At 39.9% G+C, this 22,770-nt stretch overlaps 1 protein-coding gene across 1 annotated transcript; it reads right to left on the bottom strand.

Moving 5' to 3' along the window:
- Window positions 1-3,243: 3,243 nt before the first annotated feature.
- On the bottom strand, window positions 3,244-22,742 carry LOC135325069 (osteoclast-stimulating factor 1). The gene is made up of 10 exons (XM_064502533.1): window positions 22,544-22,742; window positions 12,997-13,043; window positions 12,289-12,339; window positions 12,141-12,204; window positions 8,980-9,033; window positions 8,423-8,530; window positions 7,899-7,948; window positions 7,718-7,796; window positions 7,159-7,254; window positions 3,244-4,276 (listed from the first exon to the last, which is right to left on the bottom strand). The coding sequence occupies exons 1-10, from the start codon at window positions 22,575-22,577 to the stop codon at window positions 4,218-4,220; spliced, it is 642 nt and encodes a 213-aa protein (XP_064358603.1). The 5' UTR covers window positions 22,578-22,742; the 3' UTR covers window positions 3,244-4,217.
- Window positions 22,743-22,770: the final 28 nt, after the last annotated feature.

Raw genomic sequence — 22,770 nt, 5'->3', positions numbered from 1 at the left:
CCCAGTTCTTTAAGTTCAGTGTTAGTCTTTGCAGAGAGAAGGGAAAGGAAATACAGATTTTCATGCTAAGAAAGATCACTCTTCACATATTCTGAATAATCTATCTCTTTAAACAAAAATGCTCCCAAGTGCTGGTGGAGAACAGATAAAAGCTATTGCCCCAATACATCCAGACAGAGCAGGGAAATGGATCAGTAATATATATACATACACACACGCACACAAGTATTTTTATATATATCTCCATTCTCGGACATATGCTCGATGGTTTCAGTAAAAACTATATCCCATGACTATATTCTGCCCTTGCAACAGGGGAGCAGGGTAAATCATGAAGCCCTTTCCAGGTTGCATAAACTTCATGCATGTAGAACAGCTAAGCATTAGTATCCTTCCAAGATCTGTGCTGTTCTGCACATGTTGAAAGTGTGTCAAAATAGCATTACCTTTGCAACACAATTCCTCAGCCTCCAACCTGTAAAGCCCAGCACTTTCAAGATGCTCTGGAGCTGCTCATGACCACAGGAAACTGCCTCACTTCTGTAGTCCGCACCGAGACGTGAATGTTGCCGGGACCATATTGCTTGTTCAGTGATGTTGCTTGTGGGTTATTTGGAGCCTGGCTCACAGAAACATACCGCTAGAAGAGAGATCTTTGGCATGCGCTCAGATTTGCCCTAGACATCCCAAACCAGGACTGATAAGCTTGCTCTGAGGCACAGAGTCATAACAAAGCCTTCTGGGTCAGGCTGTAGACTGGACACATCTTCAGCATCAATTATCAGCTAAGGAAACAGCAGCATCAAGTAAAGTGGCACCTTGTAAAATTGTTCCTCTGCCACAAACTTAACTCCACACATTAGCAGTCTAAATTCTGCCCTGACACTTATGTTGTAAGACTGTATTTTTCTGAACTGTTTGTGTACTGTTTTTAGTCTTTTATTATCTCATTTTTTTAATAGTGTAGCTTTAAAAAAAAAAAAAAAAGAGCTCCTGCATTTTCATCTATTTAGGCAATGAGGATGCATGATTTGGTATCAAACTGATTTGATATCAAACAAATTTCTTTTGATGACTGTTTCAAGTCCCTGAAAACTTTTTTTACTTGTTTCTTGCTCCTGTGCCAAACAAAGTGCAGTGTGGCTAGCATTGCTTTGGAACACTTTTTGTAACTTCAACTTATGTCTGTCTCAAGAAGTAGCAGATTGATGGCCTGTTATTTTCTATTCTGCTCCATATCCTTGTGTTCCATTTTAATGGCCTTATTAGAAGCAGGCAACAGTTAAAAACAGATCTTTAATTCAGTGATGTATGCCGCATGCTCAAACATCCAACTTAGTAGCACATAACTCAAATGATAAGGTCATGCTAATTTACTTTAAAGTCTTTGGTCTTTGATACAAAACTCAAGTACAAGAAACACCATGCTGTCTTTTGAAATTAACATTTGTGGAGTGTGCGGGGGAGTCTAAATTGCATAGTGTGTCAGAAAATGGGCCACCGAGTTTAAACATTTAATGTGACCTTAACTATTTTAAGCAAATTATATTTCAGCTGATGGGACATTTGAGAGCCAAATGCAGTAAGGCGGATTTTAATTTAGTAAAAATGTGTAAAACTTGAAGATTACCCACATGGACTGATTGGTGTAAGAATTCACATATTTTCTAGAAAGATTAAGCATTTGATTTTTGATGAAGCAAATTCTTATAACTTGAAAAAGCACAAAATAAATCAGAACAACTTCTGTCCCCAAATTTTAACTGGAACTTAGCGGCATCTGCATGGAAAAGCCCACATAATTCAACCAGAAGCAGGCAAAACTGACCCTTAAGAGTGCAATTAGGAGGTATCACAATCAACCATTGTACCACTCTTTTAAAAAATATTTTTCTTGTTACAAACCTGAATCTAGCCGTCCTTGAAGATTCTTAAATTTAGATATATCTATTTATTATAACTAAGATACAGTACAGTCTCCCTCCAGCTGTAACCCACCTAACAGTAGGATTTTTTGCCCTTTTAATGAAAACTTAACTGCTAGACAAAGTCATTTATTGCCTGTTTTCACAGTGATTTGTATTTCATAAGATGAATTTATAGCTGCACAAAGAAAAATGAAGTTTTGAAAAAAATAACTGTAATTTTAGTCCTAGAAACCTGTTACAGCACTAGCTGCACAAGCTGGTAGCTGCAGCTACCTTGTAGCTCTGTAACTCTGCCTCCAAATTTTGGTGGGAAAATGGCATTTTGGGGGAAGGGTCATTCTCTCCAGGTCCTGTGAGGCTGAAAAGTTTTAACCCTGTGAGCTTCCTTTTATGCAAGAAGGAGAATCCGGTAACAGACACACAAACCTGTTTGCTTCTCTAGCCTCTACTTATACGTCCTTAAATTACACCATGTTAATCAACAGCATTCAGCATAACATGTAGCCTGGCTGTGGTAAAAATATTTGGCCAACAAAATGTGAAGCAGGACAGTCTCCGACTATCATGAGTCATGCTTAACAATTGTTCTAATGATAGCTTGGAGAAAAGCAATTGTCAGCTTTTTTTCTTCCCCTCCAGGATGTGCATTTTTGGCTCACATAAAATAAACAAAATAGCACTGTTCAACTGACCACAGTATTTCATGAGACCAAAACAGTCATTCAATAGGACTGTTGAATGATTTCAAAACTGTTTTAAGTGTTACAACTGTTCAAACTCTTCTTGCAGGACTGAGCCCCTAACAGTAGAAGAGACTAGCTGCAGATGATGCAGATTTGTAGAATGCCTCAATCTGGCACAGTTCTGGTCAATCCAATACTGCTGCCTTTCGTAAGTGTTCACTTGAAAGGCTTTATCTTTAGTTCTTTCCAGAATAATAAAAATACTACTTCTAAAAATGTATTGGATCAGATTTTTAAGTTAGAGGGATCTATACCATTCTTATTCTCCAAAATACTGTGATTTTCATGTACCTTTTTGCAACAGTCGATTCCCCCCCGCCTTAAATTCTCACACACAAAAGAGTGTTGGATTGAATCTGTCAAAGTTGCTAATAAGGAAGTTAACAATAAAATCTGAAAAGGAGTACATATGTAAATACTTGCAAGATCTCTTACCAGCAGAGTATCCCTCAATAGAGTATAATCTTTGGCTGCAGTTTGAGCAATCTGAATGAAGTTCTTGGTTTTTAACTCTGCAAGGAAGCTTAGAAGTAGCTTTATTTATTAGCTTTAATTCACGGGAAGAAGCCACACATTTTTAAAATGTTTATTCAGATTAGGACATCTCTTCTGAAGATACCTGTGGTATGTTCAATATACACCTTCCCTATTCCTTCAAAAACACTTAAGCTTTGAGGTAATTTAGGACAAAATACAAGAACACTTAAAAAATAAAAGCAAGAGACAGTAAAAAAAATTTAGGCATGATAAATAGAAAAATATTCTGTCTTCCTTTCCCTGCTAATAGTTTCAACATAAATGCACTTCAAAAAAGGAAAATAATCAAGTCAGAGTCCAAAATTAAGTACATTCCTCAAGCAAAATTGACTTCATCAAGCATTTCACCTGAGCTAACATTTCAGGATTGGTCCCACAGCAGTAGGGAAGATATCCAGGAACAGATCATCCCATGTCATTTACCCCATACACTGAGGACAACAGGGCTGGGAATTCAAACCCCCTAAACCCTCTGTTGTCTTTCCAGCTCCATGCGGGCAGAAGGTGGTCATTTTCTATAGCAGCATCTCTGTTCACATCTGTCAGCTAGTACTGACTCTGCCAATATTATTTCATCTGCTTACAGGAATCTATACCAAGGGAGATGGGTAATGCTAACAATGGTGTTCTGCTATCCCACAGGAATCTTTAGGTTTGAGGAGTGCAATCCAGAGAAACAAGGCACTTGCTGGGAAGGCCTGAGATGCAGACTGTGGGTTTAGAAGACACTGTCCTTTGCCCATTCAACAGAAAAGAGCGGGAAGGCCCCTCTCTTAGGGGATGCCACTCTTCCTCTGTTCGATGATTCCAAAGGAACTCTGACTTAAAATGCGGCATCTTCTGGCACACATGAAGGTTCTTCCTTTGGAAAGGATGATTTCACTCTCTTATTTATATGCTATACTGGAAGACTGAAATATGCTAAGATATTTTTACAGTAGCAAAGATATGATTTGCGAATGACATAGGCAACAGAGGTTATAGTTCTTAAGACAGAATGAAAAAAAAGCTAATCGGAGTCTTCATCGTCAAGGTATTCTTCTGCATTACTTAATGTTCGCACTATATCTGGAAAGAAACAAAGCATTCTCTTAATCTGGGATAAAAATCATGCAAAGCCTCACATTTGCAGTGCTTGCAAACCACCATCTGAGAAACCCAGATTCCTGTATTGTTTAGGGATACTAGGGCTAAGATACACAAGTGCTGGGGCTGAAAATCTGCATCTCAAAGGCAGGGCTAGGCCAGTAATCACGTCTCCTACATGTGACTTAGTCCAAAGGGGAAAGCACAGTAAAAGTAAGTTTGCTGCTGTTCTACTTCTCCTCAGTGACCTCCAGGAGCCATCTCCTGGCTCCTTGGAAGCTGTGCAGCAGAGCTGGAATATTTAATTCTCTTTTCTGTATATAGTACCTCTAAACTGCAAAGCAAAGGATTGGTGAGTTTGTTTACTTATGAGTGCTTAGCTGGCTGTCATTCTCTGCTTAAAATCAGACAAACTCCATATATTCTCTCTTCTCCCCACTTCCTTGCCTAGCTTTTTTTCCTGAAAAAAGGTTTTTGAGATTTACCTATGAGCTCACGCTACCAAAGGTGACAACAGAAGACAGGAGTACTAAAGTATCTTCCTCCAGGCTTGTAGTATTGCCAGGAGGGGTACATTTATCTTTTGGATTGTACAAAGATACACAGGAAAGGCTTTTTGTGACAGGTGATTGCTTTCCTACAGATCTTCAAAGGGGCTGAACTCCTTAACTATAAAGGGCCAGAGTAGCTGCTCATGAATTATTTAGTATATTGTAATGTATAATAGGTACATTGTATTGTGTATTATGTTGTACTGTTGGGAGCAAGGGACCATCAGATCCTAGTAAGTCATAGTCTTGCAATAGTATATTAAAAACATCAGGTACAGACATGACAAGACTGACATAATTCAGAAACATGCTAACTACCTTACCCTAGATTTCTGGAAGAAAAGTGAGTAAATTTAAAACTGACCCACTGAACTGTTTTGATAAAAGTCTAAGGACGGAAGAAAACAAAGGGAAGAAATTGTGAACTTTTGTGCTCAAGGGGCCATACTTCAGGAAAGGACAAATTGTATTGCTTCCATATAATACTTCTTCCCTCCCTCAGAAGCACAAATGACAATCTTGCATTTCTATGACAGCATTTCAAGAACTCTTTCCTTTCTAGAAGGTACCTTAGCAGTCATTACCTGTGAATAAGTGCTTACATGCATAAAACAGAACTATATTTAAGTGGTTGTAAAGTTAGTTTCTTCAGAGCAAATAAAATATTTTACAGAAGGATTATGCAGAAGCAATAGCTAAATAGGAACAGATTTGAAATTGGGAACAGGAAGACTTATGAAATAGGACTAAGTCGTTGAAAAGGAAAGATTGTTCCACTGACAGACACGGGAAATACTGAAACGTGGTATCAATCAGACATGGAAGAGAGAAATTAATGCAGATGGCCAAAAAAATACAAGGGAAGTACACAGCTTAATAGTGTCGCAGAAATTACAGAAGACAAGTGAGAATACCAAGCAAGAAAACTAATATTGAAATAGCAGTGAAAACTGAGAACACTACACCAAGGCAAACAAGAAAAGACAGTGTGTCAGAGTATCAGAACTTGGTAATTGATGAAGTGACTATGGATGAAAAATTAGTCAGCTGTGAAACAAAAATAATTTAGATGGAGTGAAGCAAATGCACCAGAAATAAAAGATAACCTCCCCAGAATCAGAAAATGAAACATTAATATAATTAATAGGGACATAAGACAGAAAATGTTCTAGTATCAGGTGACTATAATTGACAGGAGAAGATGAAATAAAAAGTGCTCCTAATAGGAATTAACTAGTATCAGGAAAAAATATGCAAAGAAAGGAAACTGTCATTAGTCACAGCTGCTTTCTTCAGAGTCAAAATTGAGGAAAATAATTTGTCAAGGCCTTCTGGGAAACCCTGATACTACTTCTACCAAAGAGCTGGACGGTATTTTTCCTGCAACCCCTCTTCTTGGCCCTCTAAAAGGACTGCCAGCTATTCCACCACGTTATTCCCATAACCTCCTATCACCCATGTGTTAGCATTCCCTCTGTTCTCATGTTCCATGCTAACCCTGCAATATGGTTACTAGACTACATGTGCCACCAGTATCAGTTGTAACTCTTGCCTGTATCTTTAAGTCATTTCTCATGTGTAATTCACCGAGGGCTTCTACCCCAATTTCAGCCTTCTCAAGGCTAAAGTAAACAATTCCTGTGTGATCCTGAACAATTCGGTCTTTGTTAAACTTCTAAAGAAGACAGACTTGTACCTGCCCAACTCCTCTACACAGCTACTGTGCTATTAGGAGAGACGAACGTGGGAAGCAGTGAGACTGTTTTGATAAATAGCTGAAAGCTTTTTCATTTTATTTCTGTTTCTCAGTCAAGCAGGGAGACATAGGAATAAAAAAAGAAAAATAGGAGTGAGACATAGATAAAAGAAGAGCTTCTGTTACGTTGGCTTAGTTTGGAGAAACAGACAGGTGGAACATATTGCACTCTTCCACTCTCATGTCCTGCCCCTAGCAGTGTACTGCTCCCACAGGAAGTTTTCATCCTTGCTTTCCTTCCATCCCACCACTCTGAAGAGCCCTGCTTCCATTTCCTCCCCTTTCCACTATTATTTGCACATCTTCTGAACACCTTTACCTCTTGCTGACATGAGAAGGTATTTTGCGTGGCATCCTCAACATTGAATGTGGTGAACCACAGGCCTCTATCATACCTCTGCTGAACTGCTACTTAACCCCTCCTTCCAAACACAACTTTTAGTCTACATAGCTCCAGACTGGTTTTTATGGCTATCAACACACTGGTACTTGGTTGAAACATTTAACTGTCCTCTAAAAAGGGAGAAATGTATCAGAAGAACAAAAATCAGAAATACCTGCACTTTTCTTCTTAAGCAGGGAAGCACAAGCTGCATTGGTTGCCATGTCTAAAGCCAGTTTCTTCTCATTGTTTTTCAGATCTGTTCTTGCCCCTTTATAATAGAAAATTTCCATCATGAATCACTCAGCCAGTCTTAGCTACTTCTTGATGGTATTAACACAAGTTTCAGTAGCACAGGTAAAACAGACCAGAGTAATGCTCCTCTCTGGACCGATATGAAGCAGACTAAAGGCTATGGATGTTCTTCCATATGCTACAGTTGGCTAGGGAGCTCATTGGCTGCTCTCCCTTTCCAGCAAGCAGATCTCTCTGCTGATCTGCGGTTAAGTGCCACATTCTGTCTGCCAAGGAGGCTGATATTTATCTTGAGCAGGTCTGAAATCTACTTTCCAGACAACTGCCAGAATTTTCTGCAAGGCTTACAAAGTCAGGCAGGTGAGTTAGCTAGGGACTGTACCTAGGTTACAGGAAAACAGTTAAAAAATACATATTAATAAACATTCAGGAAGCTAGTCTGCCACACAGATTGTTGAAATCTTGTTGAAGATCTTTACCCTTTGCCAGCAGCACCTCTACAATATCTGCATAACCCTTCCATGCAGCAGCATGCAAAGCTGTGTCTCCCAATTTGTTCTGTGGAGTTAGAGGGAAAAGCAACAGGATTAAAACACAGCAAAAACCTTTGAGCTTGCACCAAGAATGAATAACATCACATCTCTAGTGTAAGAGTCCTACCTGCTGGTTTAGCTCTAGGTTTGGCTGGGTAAACAGGATATCCACTATATCTACAAGGAACATGAAAAAATAAAAGGAAAACTTAGTGGAAACAAAATATGCCTTTTTGCATTCATAGTATAATCTTATTTAAGATTCAAAGGAAACAACCAATCAGCTAACAAAAATCTATTACAGCAAGACAGCATTGAACAAAGAAAAAAGAAAGAAAAAAAATAGTCACAAGGAAATATTAAGGCATACCGTACCCTCAAAATCCAACATTTTTTGGCCTGTCCTTCCTCCCACTCTATTTCTAATTGTTACACTCATTAGAACGGCTGCTTTAACATCAACATCAACAAAACACAACACTTGATGGATCTGAACCTCCCATCTGGCTTTAACTTTTCTTTCGGAAAATTAGAATGACATAGATTTATGTCATTCTGGATTTATTATTTAATACTGCAATTTCAGCAGTCTGTCTAACCAGCAAGTCAAGAAAATCAGAGGACAGTCACTTCAAATGATTTTTCTCATACCTTTATGCCCTCCATGGCATGCCCAGTACAGAGCTGTGTTTCCGGCTTTGTCTAAGCCATTGACCCCAACTCGGTTATCCAAACACTCTCTCAACCAGCTTAGGTTGCCTAAAAAACAAATTCTGTTTTACTGACTTTTTCTCTGAAAAATTAACAGAACCATTAAGGCCACTTAGTTCTCTCTCTGACTGCCACACTCCTTCTATGAGCTTGCAAGGAGGAAAAAGTGTTTAGCAGCAACACTTAACTCATAAAACAACCGGTCCAAGTGATACCAAACATCTCTTCTTCCACTTCCATAGGGCCTTTAGGCCTCTGTACAGCTGACTGGATGATATAAGACATTTCTGCTGTGCACACAATCAGAGTGGTAATTCTATTAGGCTGTACACAAGTTCAGCTTCTGAAAACTCCAGAACTTTACCAGGTAACTTGTTCAAGATACTAGATAGCCAAAACAAACAACATGCCTCTTCATTTTAAATATAATTAACGGCATTTTGGCAAAAAACAGACAAATCTTTCTTTAGCATTACACAACCAAAGTCCAAACTCACCTCGTTTGGCAGCTTCATGCAATGGGTTATCTATAGACTCAGCTTGTTCTGCCACTGAAATGAAAGAGATAGTAAACTCTAACCGGTTCTGAAACTGAACAGATATTTGGTATTACCTGTAAGGGAATAAAACTTTGCTTTATTCTGGAACAGCCAACAGTACATATCCCATGTGACTAGTTGGGTACACCTCCCTTTTCTGTGTATAGGACAGAAATTCAGAAAAGAATCTGTGAAAACTTCGAAGAATAGCCTCAAATTGATCAGAGGTTGCAAGCCACTGAGAATCTGACAGTATTTTTATCCTGGTTGTTCCTTGTCTTTCTGCACTTGTAGACTATTTTTGAGCAGTTGCATGGGGGCTGGTCATTGTTCTGCAGTGCAGTGGCTTTCAAGCTATAGCTTGCCACCTGTAGTTATCAGTGGATTACTTTTAAGGGGTCTGTGAAAAGTAACTAAGAAAGTCCACTCACTGTCAACAGGCTTCCTATTTGTTTTTACAGAGGTTTTCATTTCCCCTGGAAAAATTACAAGAGGTCTGCAGATCAAAACTGAATTTAGTGATGGGAAGATTGAAGTTTGGTAGATATTCTCTTCATCTTGCAAACATTAGGTTTTATTGGAGAAGAGCAGGGAAAGATTCCTAGTCACTGTGCTGTTGCAGCAGCAAAAAGAAATGAACAGCACTATGGAACAGATGGTAGTGGGGCTGTGACCTGGAAACTCCCTTTTTTAAACTTTTTAGATGAAAGCCTGTGACTACTATGGGTACAGGCAAGTAGGACTGCATCCAATCCGAGATGACTGGGTTCTCTAAGCCCTTACTCCTCTGCTTTTAGAGGAGGTAGGCAAAATCTGAGAGTGTTTCTCTGGTCAAAGTGTTACTATAATCAGATGCAATGCAGGCAAATACAAAGTACTTCAGTCACCAGAAATAGGAGTCTCAAGTCTGTCATGACCTACGCAGATCTTTTCTTACTTTGGTGTGTGTTGCTCACATAATGATTTATAATTGCAAGATTTCACCTGTTTATCTCTTCAGTTACGAGTAAAATAAATTGCAAATGCTATATTCTGGTATTGCAGGTTAGAAAAATTTGCGCAGTGAATAGAATCCTAACGCAGCACTGGAGAAGCTGGTTGCAGAGCAGACAGCCATTATACAAATAGAACACTCTAGTCATACTGAGCTGTGCTTCTAGGGCACAGCAGAAAGCATTAATATTAATCTCTGCAGATATCACTGTTTCAAAAGCGTAAAAATAACTTTGTCCTTATAAAATTATTGTCATAAGCAGTAATAAGCATTTTTAATGCAGACAGCACCGATTCTGGATTCATCAGCGCTTCTATTTATATCTGCTTTCCAAACGTACTCCTTCCAGTCCAGCAGATGGAGCACAAGACCTCACCACGAAATCAGTAGTTTCCAATCTGTCTGCATCTTCCCCTAAAAGGTTATAGGAGACCACAGGAGAGTGCAGTGTTTCAAGTAGCGCAGGAATGGGCCTGAACCTGGGCAGTCCTAAGACTGACAAGCAGCGGAAGCAGGCTTTGAGTGATTTTACACAGTTTGTCCAAATCAAAAGACATACTTGTATGCAATAAATGTCACCAAGTATACTACCTGCACTGTGTAGCAGCTAGAACACCTCTGACTTGGTGTTGTGTACAGACACACTGCTTTTATGTCCCAGTACTCTTTATTTGTTGTATCTGCATAGGCTCCTGTTTTGCTCACATACAAAGTTTTTGCAAAACGTGCAGCACCAGCCTAAAACAGAAGTGGAAGTTGCGAAGTTTTGCTGAGATAATTTTTCAATAAACCATTCTAGAGCCAATTTTTCCAAATGTTCTCAATGAAAACATACAAACAGAATCAGTAAGTTGCTGGGTTTATTTCAAATATAGCATACTCCAATATCTGCAAGAAATCAGAGCATAGGTGAGCATGTGTAAACCATTCTTCCAGTGCAAAATAACAGCCACCTCTGGCAGATGGCTAGAATACAATCAGTCTGTCAGTCACAAGAGTTTCTTTCCACAAGCTGAAATTTCTCAGTAACTTCACTGTAGCATTCCATTCATGGACTTCTACCGAGACAGCTCACCTAATCTGACTATAGGTTATATGATTCATATCACTGCTACCATAATGCTTCCTAGTGAGGAAAGGATGGACATGAAGCAAGCACACTGCGACTGACATATTGTGGTTTTGATGCAATCTGTCACATGACACTGCTGCTCTGCCTCCATTTCCTGAGAGAACTTGGAAGAATTCAGCTGGGTTGCCTGTACTCAAAGGTTTCCAAAATGATTTTAGTTGAATCTGAAAAAAGCAATTTTTATTTCATCCCAGCAGGTGAAATATGAATTTTTGCAGTTTTATTACATTTCTACGTACCTGGTTAGGTGGTTTTAATATAGTGACTTTAACAAGCAAAACTTTTTTTCCCCCCCTCCTTTCTTTCTTTCAGTGGCTGAATACATTCGTTAAGGAGCCACAACTGGCAAACAGAACAACCCTGTTTCTTAAGTGGAAAAGGTCAAAGGAGGTTTACAGAAATATTCACAATCTGCTTTATCTTCTTCTCTGGTTCTAGGTTTGCCTAACAACTCCAATATTGATTATCTATGTAAACCAACAGCCCCTGCTGTGTCACATTTCTTGATCTCAAAGCTATTAAAGCCTGTGGTGTCCACCATTAAGTCTACTTAAAAAAAGACAACATGCAGACTGAAAGAATACAGCTGAGAAACAGCTAATGAGAAGATATTAAAAGCAGGAATACATCCAGTAAGGCTATCAAGAATATAACGCTATCACTTTAGTGTTCAGTCTGTAAAATCATCCTGTATACCCATCTATTCATTCCCTCAAAACTGAAGGCATCTCTTGCTACACACTGAGAAACATGAACTTGCCAAACTCAAGCTGTCTGTCTGTAGCTTATAAAAACCTCAGACAGCCTGTACATGGCCAACGGATAGTGATGACTGACATTGCAGAATTAGAGTATTTTGAAATAATCTGGTAGAGGACAGTTAAACATCAATATTGTTATCATAGTTTCTGAAAATAAGCGTATTAGCAATTTTCATTTAGCAATTTCCTTTCACTGCAAATGACCTTACCAAGGAAAATATTTCAGACTTACCATAGTTGCTTGGAATTAGTCCAGTTCTCCCTTTGCAAGTTCCTTTCCACCAATTTGTATCACTCTGGAGAGAAAGGGGAAAAGAGTTTAGAAGGGATAATGCTGCATCTCAGAATTATTCTGTCTACATGGGATGTGTCAGACTCACCATGTCTGAGATGTAAATGATATCTCCTTCTTCAAAGTACAGTTCATCTGGCTTTTAAAAAAAAAAGAAAGAAAGCAAAGTTCTGAATGCATGTACCTACACAAAACACATAAATGGGAAAAGCAGAGTACCTTCAGCTCTTCTTTGAAAATTACAATAGCTCAAATTCTCCAGGCAGACAATAACTGCCTGACAGTCTTTCATACTGTAGGCAAGTCAAACTACAGCTAACTTTTTGGAGCTGCGACCCTCCTGACAGGTAAACAAAAAGGCTGTAGTCTTTCCCACAGACCTCTGTGCAACAAGAACAGTGAAATATAGCTAGTGTTTGCTAATTTCTTCCCTTTTTGGATGGTCCCAGTTCATCAGATCTCTCTATTCTGAATTATCTTTGCTGCCTTTGGAAGAAGTGGGGGTAAGGGACACATACTGAGTCTGCTTATCCTAGACTGCAGGCAACTGGTACTGAAGAAGACATGATGCTTTTAGAAAGAGCTGAACTTGAGGAAGGAGAAAATGGTGATATATTAGGCAGTTATGGACACATTTAAGAACTGAGATCGATCAACACTGGAGGCTTTTCGCATCGAAACTGTACTACAGCAAATCTGACAGGGCAAACCAAGCAGAACTCAGGAAGATTTTATTACAGACAGGATTAAATAAACAAACAAAAAAATCCAAACCCTAAAATCTAAACATACTCACCGTTCTGGGCTCAAACGTATACAGGGCTCTGAACACTTTAACCTGCCCTAAAAAAGAAAAATAGTGTCAATACCATGTTTTCTAACCACAGCACACACCTACAGCCTCCAAATCCAACTGAACTCCTTTATTAAACATTAACTCTGTTTGAACGAGTTTGTGGTATGCCTGTATTGATGAAAACACTCAACTCAGCAGCACAAGTTTTGAAGGAAATGAGCCACTTGGCCAGCTAAGTGTGATCTGCCCCTTGTGCACACCTGGCTCACTATGTAGCCATTGACTTCTCAGGCAAAGTACAGCTTGAATCACACAAAAAGTCACCTGCACATCTGTTATATATATTTCTCTTAATAGAGTCAGACTGGTCAAGTGCTACAGGATTAAGGAAGGAATAAAGAAATATAAAAGTTATGAATATCCCCATCATTTTTTCATACTTACTTAAGGCTATTAATTAGGAGTTATTGCTGGATTTCAAGAAAAATGGCAAATGGTCATCCAAGTCCTATTTATGTAACGTACAACTGATACGTTGTTCCGTTTAGATGTTTAAAATAAACTATAGTGTTTACAATTCCACTAAGTGGGCAATGTTTGTTTTAATAAGGCAGCTTTAAGAGACTGTCAGTGTCATCCAAGCCCAGAAAATATAATCTTAATGCAGAGAAGTACAAATTTAATTGAATAAACTACAAAGGAAGCATCCATACAAGCAATAAAAAAAAAAAAAAATCAACCAACACAGGTGTATTTCAAAAATACAGAGGAGAAAGTATAAGAGCTCAGGAGAAGAAATAACTATCTTCCATAATTTTATTAGCTGAACAGCTGAAATCCACTGAACTCAATGGCTTTTCTGTATTGTTTACTTCTAAATAGCTGATGTCTTAAGTATGTAGATATTCCATACCGTACTTCAGGTCCTTAAACTGTAAACTTCACATGGTTATATAGATCAACTTGTAATCAAAACAGTATTTAGTACATCTGGACAATGCACTACTTGGACTACACTTAGACCAGGCTATTTTGTATCGTGAGAGGCACCAGTGACTTACTGCCAAAGTCTGGTACTGTAAAATAAACTGTACGCTTACACAGAAGCCTGCACAGTATATTAAGCCACAAATTATACTAGGAGAATCGAGTGACAAGGAAGTAGGCACTCTTTGTTACCCTAGTATCTAAAAGCCTTCCCACAAGAAGAGTGATTGTTCTAGAATGGTAACTTAAGGGCTCTACTATATAAGTTGACAGGTTTGAGAAGAGTGGGGAGGGTATTCAACTGCATAAGCTGCCATATTGACCAGTCTGTCACTTTGCAGAATATCCAACAGTCTCAGATTGGATCTTCAAAGATGTATTCAAATATCTCTGGATGTTCTTGAGCAAGAGCCATGCCACAGCATGCGTTTATGAAAATACATTTACCAAAGTGCAACTCCCACGCAAAACATTTCTGTAGTCCTGTATCTCAGGCTTTTGGGGCCTATGTGTTTATAACAGTCCATCCATAAAGTTAATCTGTGAAGCTTTCTAAAATAGCCAGATGCACGTACACACTGTAGATATGATTCTTGTAACTAATAACCACACCCTGTGCCTATATTCTGGACCTTACTTTTGAGTAACACTATAACATTCGAATCTGGCTTTACTGGTTCTCTCTCTCATTTCTTAGACATAAAGGAGTCCCATACTTCTCAGATCTATGCCCTAGAAACTAAATACCTGCACTGTGGCAGTAACTAAAATGAAATCTCATTTTTGTTCATTACCTATACAGCGATGATGAACAAAAGTAGAGGGTAGTGTGTCCTAGATCTAAGAGCTTCAGAATAAAGTGTTCCAGCTGAGGCAGGGAGGAAGTCAACTAAAAAGAGGAAAAAGAACAAGAGATGACAAAACAGGAAGGGAGACAGAAAAGGCTGGGTGATAAAGGGTAGCGCCCCTCCCTCCCTTCTCCCAAGCTTTCTAAATAGATGACAGAAAAATGCAAAATAGAATTGCACAGTATACATTGTGACAACTTTAACCTTCACTCACTAATTTTCAAGGTTTTTTTCAAGTACAATTCTGGGGTAGCGGAAATGGAGAATGAAAAGGAAGAATAAGAAATATTAAAATGAAAAGATGGCAGAAGACAGAAAAATTTAGAAATGCAGATCTGTGTAGTGAGTGTTTCCTGTAATAATGTATTGCATCTGTATCAACAGATTTTTCTAAAACTGTCACACCCTTAACTGGAGGAAAAGAAGAACGAAAACACTTATGCTGATAAAAGTATTGTTAAACTGCTGTTTAAACCTTAGGCAAATTGGCTGAATTTTTTTAGTTCTACAGAACAGAAATGGAGAATTACTTCCCCAAATATCAAGCTGTGGTGTCACAGCATAGCATGTTCTAAAATCTCTTCCCATGATGAAGTACAAAGTACAGATCTGCATTTATAAAATGCCGGTCTGGTTCATGTTAATTTTACAGCACTTTATATGGGAGTTGAACGCTGCTGCTTACTGGCACTTCTGAATGATCTTTATAAATATTTCTTGATAAACAGATTTATACAGTGCTGCATTTAAGAGCTAAGAACAATAGGATTTGAGCACTTAACATGGTACTAATTTGCAGCTTATTTTTAAATGCAAAAATCAGTCTAAAAGATTTAAAATAATAAAATATAAGGACTCAAAGTACAGATCAAACTAGAATCCCTGTTCTGCAAATACTGACAAATTATCTTTAACTGGGCACATGAGTAGTTGGAATTGCTTGAATAGAAGCTACTTTTGTTTAGCAATGCACGTCCCTAGGCACGCAGAGAAAATTACAGCTTCCATTTGCCAATGTCCTTTGAAATAAGGAAAAAGTCAGAAAGAGCTTGATGATACTCTCCTGCTCCCCTTCACTATCTCCTCTCCACAGCTAACCACTTTGTGAGATGTGTGTGTCATGGAGAACTAATATATTAGCATTGATTTGAACTTACCAGAGTTGACTGACTGTACCTCCCCACCATGTATTTCTAGGACAAAATAACTAAAATACTGAAGACATGACTTGAAGATTTCAGGGCATTAGACAAATATTAGTGACTTTGTTCTCAGCTTGATCCATGAGGGCGGGTATCCTTTTCAAAAGATAAAGAAAATGGAGGCACAGTGAAACCAAATGTTCCACAATAAATCTCTTTTCAAGCAGGGAGAAAAGTATAAACTCTCTCTGCTTTCAGTCCCATGCTTTAGCCACAAGACTCTCTTTTCCTTTTCTTATGGAATTTGCATTAAACATCTGCAAAACACCTATCTAACAAATAAAGATAAATTCTTATGCACACTAAGCAGACACAAATACATCTTACCATACAGACTCCCACGCCACAATTTACAAAACCCTCCTCAAAAACACCTCAGGGCAAGTGAGTCAAACTAAGGATTCACTCTAATCAGTGATGTTCTGCTGCCACGTAAAACAAATGCCTTTATCATGTTCAACCGACTTTGCTCCCTTTGAATTCTTTTGGATGACTTCTTAAATAAAGATAAAATGCTTTTATCAGGAAAAGAAACGGGCAACTCAGATTTCTAACATTGCCCTCTCCGAGATAAAACTGATTTGCCTGGAAGTTGCAAATGAAGTGCATAAAAGTAAACTTAGGTTCTAATGTAAATAATTAAGTGTTAAAAAAAGTTAAAAAATTAAAATGTTAAAAAATGCAGCTTCCGCTATTTACTAAACTAAAAACATCACTACTGTGCTTCGCAATGCAAAGTTAAAAAGAAAAGGCAATTTTGTCAAAAGATTATAAACCTTTTGCCTCCTCCTAGCAATTTTGAGGTTTATTTTTACTTGCAGTATCGTTAATGGAAGGTTGTTTTCAAAGAAGTGCTTAGTGTTTTCTCAACAAGGAGTTACTGTTTCTCTCAGTGAGGCTTTCTTCCACTTCCCCCTACCCGGTTCTTTTACTCTAGCTTCTCTGTGCCATTGTAGACACTATCATTGAAATCCCCTCTTCTACTAAACTTGCCACCAAAGCATTTGAGTGAGGCTGAACTTCCGCAGCCGCAGAGGAGGGAAAGCAATTTCATTAGCTGGTCAATTTATATTACTTCCTCAACCAAAAGTAATGTGTACTAAATGTGAGAGCCATTTACTTCAGTTAAGGAAATAAACATGCTAGTAAGCTAATGTTCACAAGAGCTAATAAGGCTTGGGCCCGAAGAACTGACACAAGTCTTCTGTTGGAATTTGGCACCCTGGTTCTCCTGCCACAGACAGATGCAAACAAATCTCATTCGCTCCGACACAAATGAGGTTCTGCAGAACAGATAATGGTTCTGACTTCTGACACAGAAGCTCTTCATTAGCTATATTCAGAGTGAGTAGCTCTAGAGTGCCATAAAACCAGAATCAGATAAACAAACTCCTTAGGTGTCACAAAGCACTATCAGTGCCTGTAATACAGAGAAAGTGATCACCTCTGTGCTGTGGGAAATCCTGCATGGGCCACGGTTATCTACACATAAATCAGAAAACTTCAGGTCTGTCAGCATCTGTGAGGGATCAAGCTAGTCCTGGGCTAAGAGTCACCATCCATCCTCCCTTTTGGCCCCATGAGGCTGCACAGAAGCAGCTGAGAATCAGGGATGCTCTCTAGCATAAACTTGACTATAAACAACTAATTGCAATCCCCAGCTGTAACAACTTGACCAAAAAGAGAACAACTGTACAACCCTGCAGGGAGGAAGAGAAGGACAGTTTGCAGGTTTCAGGTCCTATGCTAGTTTCTGCATCTTCTCTAGATGGAGGAGCAGAAGGAATAGCTGGGAACATGAATTCTGATACACATTCAGATGATTTTCCCTGTAGCAAGAGAGAGTCATCTTCCGCCTGACCTCACAGAAAGTATGGTAGCAAAAGGACAGAGAGCATTTTCTCATTCTCAGTCTACACCTCTCCAAAGAAAGAACATAACCTGGTAACTGCAGCAACTAGAAGATGCAAAGTTTTGGTCAAGTGCTAGTATCACCAGTAAACTGCAAATCAGAATTATTTGCAATATGCTTACAGGTTGCTTTAGTAAGGGCAGATATATTCACACTATGATCTGCATGTCTCTTGGGGGACGTGGCAATTTTATTAAAAAGACATTAAGAACAGATGGAAATGTGCTTTACCTGCTTCTTAGGAACTGAAAAATAAGGTGTTTTACACCCAGGCCAGTGGGATTAAAAAAGTGAAAATACATTTTACAGGACTGCCACTTCAACTTTGGCATTTTGCTCTCAGGATCTTGCACAGAGACACAAAGGAGTACAATACAGCACTGAAGCACTGCCACAACCAACACAAAAAAAGTAGAGTTCCTGCTGGTAAGAGAACCATCTTCCACTTCTTAGTAGTACTTGTTAGAAAAGGGAAATGAATATAGGGCATCCAAATCAAAGGGGAAAGTGGGAAAGCACACAAAAAAAAAAAAAAAAAAAAGGAAAGGAAAGGAAAAAAGAAGAAGCCTAGGAAAATTTGGGTAGTGACACCTGGAAAAGACAAAGGGTGGACTGGTGCTGTTGTAGAAAATAAAGTGAGGTAGCCCAAAAAAAGTCATGAACTGTATTTGTCAGCATCTGGAGTGGAAGGAGTGTTCAGCATTTGTTTTCAGAAAACCAGAATTAAGAATAACCTCACAGAAGATGTACATGAATATCTTCACTTAATGTTTGCTGCAAATTATTGACAAATGAATTGTGAGTTGCCCAGTTTGATGCTGAAATCTTCCCCTACTTACTATAGGTTTTATTTCTGCAAATACGCAAGATGCCTTTACTTGTAGAAAGGCTACTTGTGGCCACAGCAGCTTGCAGTAAGTGGAAGGTTTGGGGTCAGAAATAAATGTTTTTAATTCGCATTGAAAGTGGACTTCAAGCTGTTTAGCAGCTCTTCTGATGCCCCCGACTCCCCCACCCTAGAGCTGGTGACTCTAGCCTAACTCCCCACATTCATGTTTACCTCTCCCTGACCAACAGAAACCTTTCTTTGACAACAGGAGAAACCAAAACCATCACCTAAGCCCAGTTTAAGCCTACTGATTGCTCAGACCTTTTCCATGTGACTCAACATAGGACTCCTGCTCTTGTGAATGGTGCCTGCCACAGCTCCTACTTTACCTAAGCAGTAATACGAAATGAACTTGACTATGATTCAAACTAAGTACTCGCATATAGAATCCTACTTTTAATTGTGAAAGCTACTGGTGGCTGCAAAGGTAACCATTTATGTTACACATATTATGTTTCCTCCTACCTCCCTTCTTCTCAAATGGAATTACTTTAAATTGTACATTAAAATGTTGTGTTGATTGTACCCTAGGATCAATGAATCTTTCTCTCTGAAGAATATGAAACTAAGGCTAACTTATTAACTATTCATATAATACTATCATCTCTCTAAAAGTTGTTGCTGCAGCCTATGTAAGATTCTAAATAAAAATCAGACAGGGAACGCTGTTCAAGGAGACATCTAGCAGGAGCCAATAGAGCTTGTCAGGTTTGAAGAATGTAGTAAGTAACTTCTGTAAATAGGATCAACACTGGGCACAGAACGTTTAAAAAGTTAATGAACTCTGCAAAGAGCAATGAAGTTTGAGACATCAATAGAGCTATTGAAAGATGGAGGGGAAACTCTACACTTGCATAGTGCTGACATAGAAGAAAGTTTAGTTATTTTCAACTCCCACTCCACTCATTTGAATCACCAATAGCAAAACTAAATAGAAAACACTGCTAAAAAGCAAGAGTAGTAAAACAGCCTCAGCAAAAAGCAAGGCTAGGAGCTTGTTAAAAGCCCTTAAAAACAACCACGTTCCTTTATTCAGAACATAACCACAGACTCCAAGATACAAGCTCAACTGTTGACAAATATATTAGATGACTGTTTATAGATGTTAAAAATCTCTTTGCAACCGAAATCCTAACAGAAGGTGATCATGGCAGGACTATTAGAAGTGAAGAGCTTTCTGTCAGATAAAAAGCTCTGTTACTGAAGAAAATTGCGTTTCATGCAATAATTATTTAATTTTCTCTCTTAATGCCTTTTTCCATATTTTTAGAGGACTGTCTGCCCATCCAGTGTAATCTCCCAACACCCCTCTGATGAATATGCTCACTGTTTTAGAAAGGATGAATATTTATTTCACTAGAAATGCTTTCCTGCCACAAGCTGTATCTCCTTCTATCTAGTCTGCGCTCCCCTCCCCCCCCCCCGCATTACTTAAAGCACTACAGTAGCCAAAATCTTGTTTTCTCTTCTATCTTTCTTGAATTCTAACAATTCACTGGCAAAGTAAGCAGGTTTGCTGTTCCCTGACACAGGTTATAGACCTATATGCAGACTGGTATGCTACATCCGATCTCTGTCAGTGAAGAAAAATTAACATAGCTTGATCAAATGCACTCAGAGGACATTTAACCAATTGCAGTCTGGAAGCTACCACTACAGAGAGCATTACAGTGCTGTAGGAACTGTTTCAACAGATGCAGTCCCTATGTTGTATTTACTTGTCTTTTAAGTTAATACACTTTAATGTCTATAACCCAGGAGATTCATAGAACAATAACAGCATTATAGAAATAACTGACATTAAAGACAGAGAAAAAGCCAGACACACATGCCTTAATACAAACATATTTCCGAGTAGGCTAGAAGACAGTTTCTTCCTTAAAATACCTTTGAAAAAAATTAATCCAATAGCCTTCATGAGACATTCTCTATTCAAACAAAGATGAGAGATTCATCAAAACGAATCTCATTACCCTTAATATGATCTGAGAGTCGCTACCAAAAAAGTCTTACTCTCTTCCTCTTCCTCCTGCAGCCATTTGTTTCTGCCTCATCCTTTTTGCTGTGTCTAGTAATCACGTGGTAACCCAGATCAGCAAGCTGATTAGATAGAAAAATAATAACATTAAAAGAATTCTGTAGTATCAGAGCACTGACCCAAGCTGTCACTAAGTACAATGGAAGAGGAAGGGTGAGGGAGCAGGGAACCTGCCCTTTTGACAGCAGTCTGCATTTTACCAGATGAAACTAACACAAAACTGCATCCTAGCAAACTAGGAAGGGATGCCCAATGTCGGAAACATCATGCCTGATTTAGCCTCATAGCTGATGCACATTAAACAAGACTTGAGGCTTTAACTCCTTAATCGTTCTCTTAAACCAACTCCTCTTTTTGCAAATTAGAGAACTGAGTAATCAAGTTCAATGGAAAAATTTATTCTTCTCACATATTTGGGTGTTAAAAGTCACACCAAAACCTTTGAGAAGACCACAGCTTTCCTCAGTATGGGTTTTCAGTGGGAGACCAGAACAGCAGTGCTTCTACCAGTGCTTTTTGATTTCTTTTTAAATAAGCCCTATTTCCAAAGAGGCTTAGTAAATTGCAGGGTAGAGGAAAGTCACCCAAGGATGAAACTCTGCATTCAGAGCTTCACCAAATTTTACTTCTGCAGGGAGGTAAGCAACTGTTCTAAACTGAGTCTGCAATTACTTGATTTTAAACAAATAAAAGCTTATTTTACAAGTTGGCTAGCTAAAGTATTCAATTATGTTGTGCATTTAAATACTCCTAAAACATATAAGTATCTCAAGGATATTCTAAGAGAGGAAAATTTTGAAATCTGGACATATTTAGTGGTCAGATAAGGTGGTTAATGTCTCCCAAAATATGATTATATTAAAAGTGAATCTTCAACTAGAAGTAAGAGTCCAGCCTTTTACACTGCAAGATGGTGTGCCAAAATGGTAAACAGCAACAGCACTTTCCAGATCAATTCCCGATTTACAAAAAACAAACCCCAAATCTCGTGGTTTAAATTTTGGCAGAGGGAAGGCCTTAGCCTCCGCAGCTGAAGGAAGACATTCGAGAAACTGTGCAACTCCCAATGATTTCCAACTTCCAAAAACAGAACTGTGCAGTTTCCAATGATTTTTAGTATCTTCTTAGAAAAAATACTCGATTCTCACTTACTTTGGAAAACGAACTCTGTGCTAAACATAGCCAAGCGGGCACAGGGGCCGAGATTTACACGTTGCGAGGCCCAGAGGCGCTAGCAAGGGCGATGGGCGCGCACCTGCCGCAGGGCCTCGAGGGCCGCGCACGGCGAGTCCGGCAGCAGCGGGAGCCGCAGCAGGCTTCGAGGGAGAGCGGCGGACACCCTACCCTGGGCGACCGCAACCAGGTGCTCTGGGGCACCTCGTCGCGGAGCCCCGGTAACGACTCGGCCGCGGCGGCGCTCTCGAACCCTCCCCGGGGGCGGCGCCGCCCGCGCCGGCGTCGACCGAGCGACACGGCGGCTAATGGCGGCGGCGCCCCGCCGGGGGCCGCGCCGGCGCTGACAGCCCCGACCCGGCTCCCGCACCGTCCACGTGTCAGGAGGCGCCAGGTCGCTCCGCGCCGCGCGGCGACGCCGCGCTGCCGGCCCAGGCGAGGCGCAGCCGGTGAGGCGGCCGGGGGACGGCGGCTCGGGCCGCCGCGCCCCTCCCTTACCTGGCTTGGCCGGCTTAGGGGGCGGCTTGGACATGGCTGCGGCTGGGCCGGGCGCGGGCGGAGAAGCGGCAGGGAGGCGGATGGCCGCCTCGGCGGGCTGCGGGCGGAGAAGCGGCGCGGGGCGGCGGCGCAAGCCCTCGCCGGCCTCCCGGAACGGTGCGCGCCGGCGGCCGGGGAGGAAGGAGGGACGGGGCGGGGGGACGGGGCGGGGGGGGGGGGGGGTACGG

Source organism: Dromaius novaehollandiae, chromosome Z (genome assembly GCF_036370855.1).
Source record: "Dromaius novaehollandiae isolate bDroNov1 chromosome Z, bDroNov1.hap1, whole genome shotgun sequence".
NCBI lineage: Eukaryota > Metazoa > Chordata > Aves > Casuariiformes > Dromaiidae > Dromaius > Dromaius novaehollandiae.
This window is presented reverse-complemented; position numbering and strand designations above follow the sequence as displayed.

Coding starts and splice junctions, on each gene's coding strand:
- LOC135325069 (XM_064502533.1), bottom strand. CDS start 22,577: ATGTCCAAGCCGCCCCCTAAGCCGGCCAAGCCAG. Junction 12,205..12,288: donor TCATTTACATCTCAGACATG/GTGAGTCTGACA, acceptor CTTTCTCTCCAG/AGTGATACAAATTGGTGGAA. Junction 7,949..8,422: donor ATGCCATGGAGGGCATAAAG/GTATGAGAAAAA, acceptor TGTTCCTTGTAG/ATATAGTGGATATCCTGTTT.